We start from the raw sequence: 8,732 nt of genomic DNA on the forward strand, positions 1-8,732 counted from the left end.
AGGAGTGGGGAAGGTCTGTACTGGACAAGAGTAGCCATGATTTGGAGAGGGTGGTCCAGGCATGTGGCATGGATTCAGCCTGGGTGCCATCTGGACTCTTCCACTGACCTGCTGTGTAACTCTGAGCCAGTTTTCTCCATTCTCGGGGTTCCAGTTTCCACTAAAATAAGGGGATATCTTAAAAGGACTGCCAGCTTGACTGGCCATCTAAGAACAATAGAGGAAATGAAGAGAAATGAAGAAGGAGGCATAGTGTTCAGTGGGGCTGGGACCAAATTTGGGCTGGGAACAGGTATGGCCTCAGGAGATAGAGATTTGTGGGAAGGGAGCAGAGGACAGGGAGGAGGAAAAGGGCGAAGGCAAGAGCCACACAGACACCATGATACACACACACACACACACACACACACACGTGCTCTGACAGATCTGCAGTCTCATAAATTGACGTGCTCCTACCCACACCCAGCCCCTTACACAGACACTCAGGCATATCCCCCAGGAGGATGCCGGAGAGGCTTCACCTCCCCTACTGGACACCTCTCTCTCTGGGTTCTCTAGCTTCCTTGACTATACCCCGAGGCTTCAGTGTGCTTTGGACTTGGGGAGGGATCAACAGGGGATGTAGCCTGCCTTCTTCTGCCCATAGGTGTCCCAGAATCATCCTTGTGCCCAGGGTAGCTGTTTTGGACCCCACATTCCAGGTTCCTGAAGATGGCCTGCCTCTCCCCCACCCCGGCTTCTCCTGGGAGCATGGAGGATTCCTCATGCTCCGGGGGTGGTAGGTGGGGGAGGATGTTGCTACCCCAGCTGATGCTTGATCTTCCTCATGGCCCAGTGGAGGAGGCCCAGAGATATCCTGTAACTAACCTGAAGCCACGTAGCAAGGGAAGGGGCTTGGAAGAGACCAATATCAGATCTGGTTGTTCAGGGTGCTACTAGGAGTAAGGATTAAAAGCCACACTGGCATGCAGTGGGCTATGGACATGAAATTCCTTCTGCTAGACTGATGACTTCCTTTTCCAGAGTATCTTCATGACAGGCTACCCTGGGGTTGGGGTCTGGTGCCCTTCCAAAAAGACTCCAGACAGGTCAAAGTTACCTCCCGGGGCCATGTCCTAGGAAACTCAGGCCCTGGAGGGATATTCCTCCCATGGAGGTCAGATAAGAGTGTCCATCTTCAGGGCCTGGCAAGGCCTCACTCCTGATGCATCCTGGGGAGGTCCTATACCTCCCTCTGCAAAAACTGCCTCTGTCACAGGCTACATGAGGGGCTTCTATTCCAGTGGGGGACCGACTCTTCATCCTCCCCAAGCCTGCTTTTCCACACCACCACCTCCATCCATTCAGCCCCAGATCTAAGCATCTGTCTCAACTTTTTTGTCCCTCTCACCCCACATTCAGTCACCAAGCTCTGCTAGTGCCCCTCCTAACATGTCTCAATCCATCCACGTCATTCCACAGCCTCTGCCTTAGCGTCACCATCTCTCACCTGAACTATGCCGCACACCCTCTCTGCTCTCTACTTTCCCCCACCCAGGCCATCTTGCGCACTGTAGCCAAAGGAAAGATTCTAAAATACATTCCTTCTCTCTCATCCCAGCATCTAGTTCAGGACCTGCCACTGTAAGCATTCTGTGTTTGTGGACTGAATGCTATCTTCCTAGCCCGTGCTTTAAAATCCCTATGGGTATAGGCCAAGCTCCTTGGCATGGATTGAAGGCCCTTGACAATCAGCCAAATACCTCTTTGACCCAGTTATGAGTTATTGAAGTTTGGCCCGTATCTACTTTATCCTCGTCACTGGCACGGGACCTGGCACACACAGTCAGCCTCAGTAAATGCTCAGGGAATGAATGACTAATGAAAAGCAGGATGAGTCAGGGTCATCAATGCTATCAGCTAGGACTTCTATTTGTACAGAGGAAGGAGAGAGAGAAGCTTCCTGCTGGGATGGCCTGGAATGCCTTGAGGAAGAACTTGGGAGATGGTGCCAGGGGGACACACGAGGAACCTTCCTCAGGTCCCTGGGCATTGAAGAGCCTGCAGAGGCGGGTAGGGCCATGGGAGGAAAGCTCTAAATAGCAAGGAGAGGATTAAGACTCTATCCTAGGGGTGTGGGAAGCTCTGCCAGGTGTACACAGGAGAGGGGAGGATGAAGACTGACATTAGCCTGGGTCAGCGAGAAGATGGGGAGCTGAGACCTGGGGGTGGAGATCCTAGGTGCCAGGAAGGGAAACCTGCTGTGAGGAGAGGGGAGGGGCTGCTGTGGAGAGAAGAGGCCCTGCCATGGGGGAGTGTGATGGGGGAAGGGACCCCTCCCGTGTGTGGGGAGGGAGACAGGACCTCCTATGGGAAGGGGTGTGAAGAATAGGGCCTAGCTGTAGGAAGGTGGGCTTGTTGAGGATGGTGGTGACAGGAGGGGACCCACACTGCTGTGGAAGGAGGGATCTTGGTTGTGGGAATGTGGGGTTTGTTATGGGAGGGGTTGTTGTGGAGAAAGGGAACCCTGTCCTATGGGGACTTAGGGGACCGCTGGTGAGGTGAGGGCCTTTCCATGGACCAAACTGAGGGAGCCCATGTCCCCCAGGCCCTGCCATGGGGAAGACCAACAGCAAGCTGGCCCCGGAGGTGCTGGAGGACCTGGTTCAGAACACCGAGTTCAGCGAGCAGGAGCTGAAGCAGTGGTACAAGGGTTTCCTGAAGGACTGCCCCAGCGGCATCCTCAACCTGGAGGAATTCCAGCAGCTCTACATCAAGGTGGGCGGGCCGGGCGGCCGGGGGCGGGGCCAGGGAACTCCAGGGGGCGGGCCGGATGGGTGGGGGTGGGGCCAGGCCATCTAGGGGGTGGGCTGGACGGCCAGGGGCGGGGCCAAGCAATCGCGGAGGCGGGCAGAGACCGCAAGGCTGTGGCTTCGCCCCAATACCCCTTCCACGCCTCAGTTCTTTCCCTACGGCGACGCCTCCAAGTTTGCGCAGCACGCTTTCCGCACCTTCGACAAGAACGGCGACGGCACCATCGACTTCCGGGAGTTCATCTGTGCCCTTTCGGTCACCTCCCGCGGCAGCTTCGAGCAGAAACTCAACTGGGCCTTTGAGATGTACGACCTGGATGGCGACGGGCGCATCACGCGCCTGGAGATGCTGGAGATCATCGAGGTACGCGGGGTGGATGCGGGAGGCCAGGTTGTGCTGGGGTGATGCCCCTCCCGTCTTCGTGGCGGGTCCTCTCCAGCCCTCTCCAGGCACCCTACTGTCGGGCCTCAGGAGCGTCCTGGCTGCGCTCCACCTGTCCCCGCACCCCGCCTCCCAGGACCCAGTGGTTAACTAGCATTGGTTGGCTGCGCAGTGTAGGACAGGCCTCGTGCTAAGTGATTTACCCAGAAACCCTATGGGGTAGGTACTGACAGAAACCCCATTTTACGGAGGAGGAAACATATCAAGTGGTGGTTCATGACTCAAATCCAAGGACTCTGCCTCCAGAGCCTAAGTTTCTAACTCATTATATTTAAACAAGTATGTATGGCGTGCCTACCGTGTGCCAGGCCCTGTTCAAAGTTCTGCTTTATTAGGACACTCCTTCTGTAGCGAGAAGATTTTAAAACAGGAAAACAACCTGTGCTGGGGCGCCTGGGTGGCTCAGATGGTTAAGCGTCTGCCTTCGGCTCAGGTCATGATCCCGGGGTCCTGGGATCGAGCCCCGCATCGGGCTCCCTGCTTGGCGGGAAGCCTGCTTCTCCCTTTCCTTCTCCTGCTCCCCCTGCTTGTGCTCTCTCACTCTCTCTGTTAAATAAATAAATAAAATCTTAAAAAAAAAAAGAAAAGAAAAGAAAAGAAAACAACCTGTGCTATGTCAAGCAGTAAGTATTATGAAGATAAGCAAAGCAAAGTAAGGGGAGTGAGAGCGATGGAAGAGAGGTCTATGGGGTGAAATGTGAGCAGCAACCTGAATAAGGTGAGGGAGCTAATCATGTAAACGTCTGGGGGAAGAGTGTTCTATGCAGAGGGAGCAGTAAATACAAAGACACTGAGGTGGGATTGTGTTTGCAGTGTTCAAGGAGTAGCCAGGAGGCCAGAGTGGTATGAGAGAAGTGGATGAGGGGAAATCACTTAGCATCTCACAGTCTGGGGTAGAGATTTGACTTTATTCTGAGCGAGATGGGAAGCCATTTACAGCTCTCTATTCTCTGTGTGGAGAACAGACTAAGGGCACAGGAAGGCAGAAGCAGGGAGACCAGTTAGGATGCTTCCACTGCAGGCCAGTCAGGAGCTGATGGAAAACAGCAACGCTGGGAGAGCAGTGGAAGTGGTTGGAGACAAGACCTATTGCAATATTTGGGCTGACAAGATTTGCTGAAGGATTGGACATGAGGGAGAGTCTAGCATGGCATCAAGACTTTTGGTCCGAGCGACTAGAAGGATGAATTTGCTATTTACTGAGACAGGGAATGCTGAGGGAAGAGCAGGTTGGAGGTGAAGAGTTGGGTTGTGGACGTGTGTGGTATGAGATACCCATTCAGTCTTAATGACCATATATCACCTTCCACTATCCTCGCCATCTCCCATGTTCTCCCCGCCCATCCCCAACCCCCTTCATTCACCCCTGATCATCCCTGCCCGCTGTGAGTGTTCACAGTTCCTCCCTTGCCCCCCACCCCCACCAGGCTATCTACAAGATGGTGGGCACTGTGATCATGATGCGCATGAACCAGGATGGGCTCACGCCCCAGCAGCGTGTGGACAAGATCTTCAAGAAGATGGACCAGGATAAGGATGACCAAATTACGCTGGAGGAGTTCAAGGAGGCGGCCAAGAGTGACCCATCCATTGTGCTGCTACTGCAGTGTGACATGCAGAAGTAGAGGCTGGTGAGGGGCAGGGCCCCTGGCCAGGAGGGGCGTGGCCACCTCCCAACCTGATGACCTCTCAGGGGGAGGGGTACTCTAGCCTCACTTTCTGGCCCACCCACCCCTCTGCCCAAGCCCTTGCTCCCCTCAGTCGAGATCCTTGAGGGACCACCTCACCCTGGAAAAGAGACAGATCCTCAGGTATTCTGTGGTCTAGCCCCACCCCCAGTCTTGGCCCAGAACCAACATCCACTGGGCATAGAGGGTTGGCTTTTGCCCAAAGAGGCAGGATTGAGGAAGGGGGGCTGCGGGTCTGCTTTGAAATTCTGTTCTTCCTGGGATTACACTTTACAGGATGTGGTCTCACAGATCCCAGTTAAAGGGCCAAAGTGGGTCTGTCCTTTGCTGAGGACCTAAATTCCTTAAAGGTGGTCTCTGCCCTGCCCCCTCGACTCTACCTGGCCCCTCCGGCCCCAGCCTGTGGAGCGTTCATTCAGTCCTTTCTTCACCTAACGTTTGTTGAGCACCTGTTCAATGCCAGGCACCTCTGGGTGCTAAGGTCATGGTAGTTTACAAGACACATTCTGTGCCCTCTGGAAGCTCATATGGGAAGTGAGGCAAACTTCCAGTGGTCAGAGTCTCAGATGGGAACGTGGCACACAACTGAGCAGAGGGTGTGCTAAGGCCGGTTAGTTTGAAAGGAACCATTAAATCTTTCAGTTCACCTCCACCCAGAGCTGCAGAGGGATTAAATGAAAAGTATTTGGAAGTCTAGGAACCATTGTGAGTGGAAGGTTTAAGAAACACTGATATTTATGTAATACTTATTTTTTTAATACCCTTTAAAAGAGCTAAAGTCATTTTATTAGTTTAGGATATTAAGACATACTTTATATTACTTGGTTTCTTGTAAAATGATTAAATGAATATAGAAAATGCTAATTTTGTGGGTGGGGGGAGGGAGAGCTGAGAAAAAAAGAGGGAAAATACCAGCAAACTTACCAAATAACACTTTTTCTTGTCAGACTAAGTCCTGAGGTGTCACCATCAGCAGCTTCTGCTGCTTCCTTTTTAATGACTTTTTCAATTCAGTGAGCAGCTCTCTTATCATGCCCTAGCTCTGGTTGGATGCTGACTTTGGAAACAGAAAAAGACAAGGTTTGATAAGAGTGAGACAAGTGTATCTTCCACATCTTGGTAGTTCCTTTCTGGATTTGGTATTGTTTCAAGGATGGGCTTGTTCTTTCTGCTACAGAAACAGAAGGAGCTAGAAGAAGAGGACCACCCAGCCACTGTTTAGGTTGCCCGACTGCATTTATGGACCAAATGCCTAAAAATGTGCTGGGGACATGCTCCATTTGAAAGGCTCTTTCTAACCCCAACTCCTCAGTCTGCCAGGTAAATTCATCATCTTCCAGGTGTACTGGCTTTGCTTTCTGCTTTCTGCTTTTGGGTCAATGAGCTATACAGCTGCATGCTTTGACTGCCAGACAGTCTTGCTTCTTCAAGGCTTTCACTTTATTTTCACCTATACTTGTGATCAGAAATTAGCTTTGATGTGCAGTGACAGATTTCCTCTTGAGCTGCTGGTGAAAACAGTCTAGTACACAGGTGCTGTCAGCCCAGGGTAGGAACAGGGAATGATTGCTGAGTCAGCGGTGGGAGATTGTATCTCTGGGAAAGAGGAAAGGCATGCCCCTTCTGAGTGCTCACCTGTCTTCCCTCTCTGCAGGTGGAAACTCTTGGGGATGCTGACCTTTGGCCCCGAACTCTATTGGACCTTCCTTCTTGCTGCCCTTGGAGGTAGCAAGGCCACTTAGTTGCCACTCTCTTTTTGTCTTCTGCCTATGACTAGCCACGTGGTGAGGCTGGGAATTCACATCCTCAGGCAGTAACCAGCAGGTTTTTATCCAGTAATGCCTCAAGGAATGTTCCATTACTCTGAGGCACTGGTCATTAGGTGTATCTTGTGCTACTAGTCAGCACCACAGATACATTGATATCAGTCTGGCTCCGTGAGACTTCCAGTAGAGGCTTTTTACAAAGTGGGGTTCCCATCCCCCAAACGTTGAATCTAACCTAACTCACAATCACACAGAACTTCATGGCTTTCAAAGGCTTGACATCTACTCCATCTCATTCTATCCTCCAGCCTGGGGAAATAGAGATTTTTCATTCCCTTTCTCCAGTCTTGGGAAGTGAGGCACAGAAAGGGGGGATTCCCTTGTGCAAGGGCACGTGGTCAGGGGGTGAAACAGGCCAAGACTCGAACCCAAGGCTCTAAGAGGGTTTCTTCCTTCAGTTTCTTCCTCCTTGTCTCTCTGACTGAGTCATACAAAGTTGACTGTGGGGTAAGCTAAGTTAGTTTTGGTCTTTGACAAGCTTCCTGCTGAGAAGTTTCTGAGGTGGTGGTCTTCCAAAAAAGAAATAGGAGCTTGTTTGAACTTCCAACATTTTCAAGCATCTTGTTGTCTGCTTGTGGGCAGCTCTGCTAACAGGTCAGTGTCGTCCTGGGAAGCCTCTGACCCAGCACCCCGGAAGCATCTTGCACTATCTTTACCACCATATTCCTCCCTAAGAGAACTGTTTTTGTTTTTCTCCAGCTGGTGGGAAAGTCCTACCCGTGAGAGCATGTTTGATCATTCCAAGCTTTTGGACATATCCCATGGGCGATATTTGCCAGTTAGGCCAAAGATTCTCAGACAGCCCAGTGGTGTGAACACATAAAGCCAGGCTGGGAACTGAGACCACCATCTTGTTGATGGGAAGAGCCACAGGCAGCCCAGGCCTTGCTCCCACATGCTCCTGGATGTTCCAGGGACTGTGTGCTCAGGGGCTTCTGTGGTAGAGTATTGGCTCTGCCTTGAGAAGAGAGGCAGGCCTCCGATATCCTATGCCAGCTATGAGGGACTTGCCATAGAGCACAAGGTAAGGAGACATTGAAGTATGACTCGCAGAAACACAAAAATATACAGACAGTGACAACAGTGATGTATTCAAACTCTCCTTTTAAAGTTTTGTATCTTCTTGCAGCAAGTCTGAATTGAAAGGTTCCAGAATCTACCTCCTAACTGCATTCTGTCCTCCTTCATCCTTTTGGGCTAACTGATGAGCCCCTTATTTCTTATCTTTAAAAATCATCAACAAGGTCTACTTCAGATGGCTGCTCCAGTCCTTTGAACTATAGTCAGGGATATAAAACTTACCTTTAAATCAAAAGTTAAGAAAAAGGAAGCCCATAAGCAAAGGCACTGAATCATTTACTGACTGTTTCTAGAGGTGGAAGTTCATCCTGCTGCAGAGAGAGAGAGAAGGAGGCAAGGGAAGAGAAAGGAAAGAGAGAATGAGAGAACAAGCTGGGGTTTCCACACAGGGTAGTAAGCTGACACTGTAAATATTTTTACACAAAAATTTACTAAAGCAACAAATTTTCCTGAAGATCCACCCTGGGTGAGGTTTTGTTCTGACTTCAGAGATCACTGTGGAAGAAAGAATACATTTCTTACATATTTTATCATTTTTGAAAAAAAAAAAACCCTTCAAATCCTACAATTTCAAAGTCTCAGAAAAATATGGAATTTTCTTTCTGAAATTTTCAAGGTTTTCTTTTACCTTTGCCAGAAGGTGGGGCAGGACTGGGCCTCCCGGGGTGTTTGGCCCTTCCTGCTTTGTGGAGGCAGTGGGGGTGTGGAGGCCTGGGGGAAATGGGGAGTGGCAGAGGGAGACATCCCAACTCATTCTCTTGTGCGGCCCCCTATCCCCACCCCATGTGCTGCTCCCGGCTGTGGCCGCAGTGACTGTCCTCACTGTTCAACCCTGTGCTGTATAGTGTGTTTTTCACTGACCGTGAATAAAGGTGTGACCTTTATTGAGGGCTCTTGCTCTTCC

General features: G+C 51.0%; 1 protein-coding gene across 3 annotated transcripts; it reads left to right on the forward strand.

The window, feature by feature from the left end:
• Positions 1-1,925: 1,925 nt before the first annotated feature.
• Positions 1,926-8,712, forward strand: HPCAL4 (hippocalcin like 4). Of its 3 annotated transcripts, none has more exons than XR_010410984.1 (5): positions 1,926-2,052; positions 2,588-2,757; positions 2,941-3,156; positions 4,662-6,242; positions 6,577-8,712. XR_010410984.1 is itself a non-coding variant. In XM_045895448.2 (5 exons), the coding sequence occupies exons 2-4, from the start codon at positions 2,596-2,598 to the stop codon at positions 4,857-4,859; spliced, it is 576 nt and encodes a 191-aa protein (XP_045751404.1). In that variant the 5' UTR covers positions 1,926-2,052; positions 2,588-2,595; the 3' UTR covers positions 4,860-4,865; positions 6,100-8,712. The 3 variants fall into 3 exon arrangements, 2 of the variants coding, with proteins under 2 accessions (XP_045751404.1, XP_064445462.1); XM_045895448.2 differs by having other exon boundaries at positions 4,662-4,865; positions 6,100-8,712; XM_064589392.1 differs by having other exon boundaries at positions 4,662-8,712.
• Positions 8,713-8,732: the final 20 nt, after the last annotated feature.

This window comes from Mirounga angustirostris, unplaced genomic scaffold (genome assembly GCF_029215605.1).
Source record: "Mirounga angustirostris isolate CCGP_5_RB_7025 unplaced genomic scaffold, mMirAng1.0.hap1 SCAF_4, whole genome shotgun sequence".
NCBI lineage: Eukaryota > Metazoa > Chordata > Mammalia > Carnivora > Phocidae > Mirounga > Mirounga angustirostris.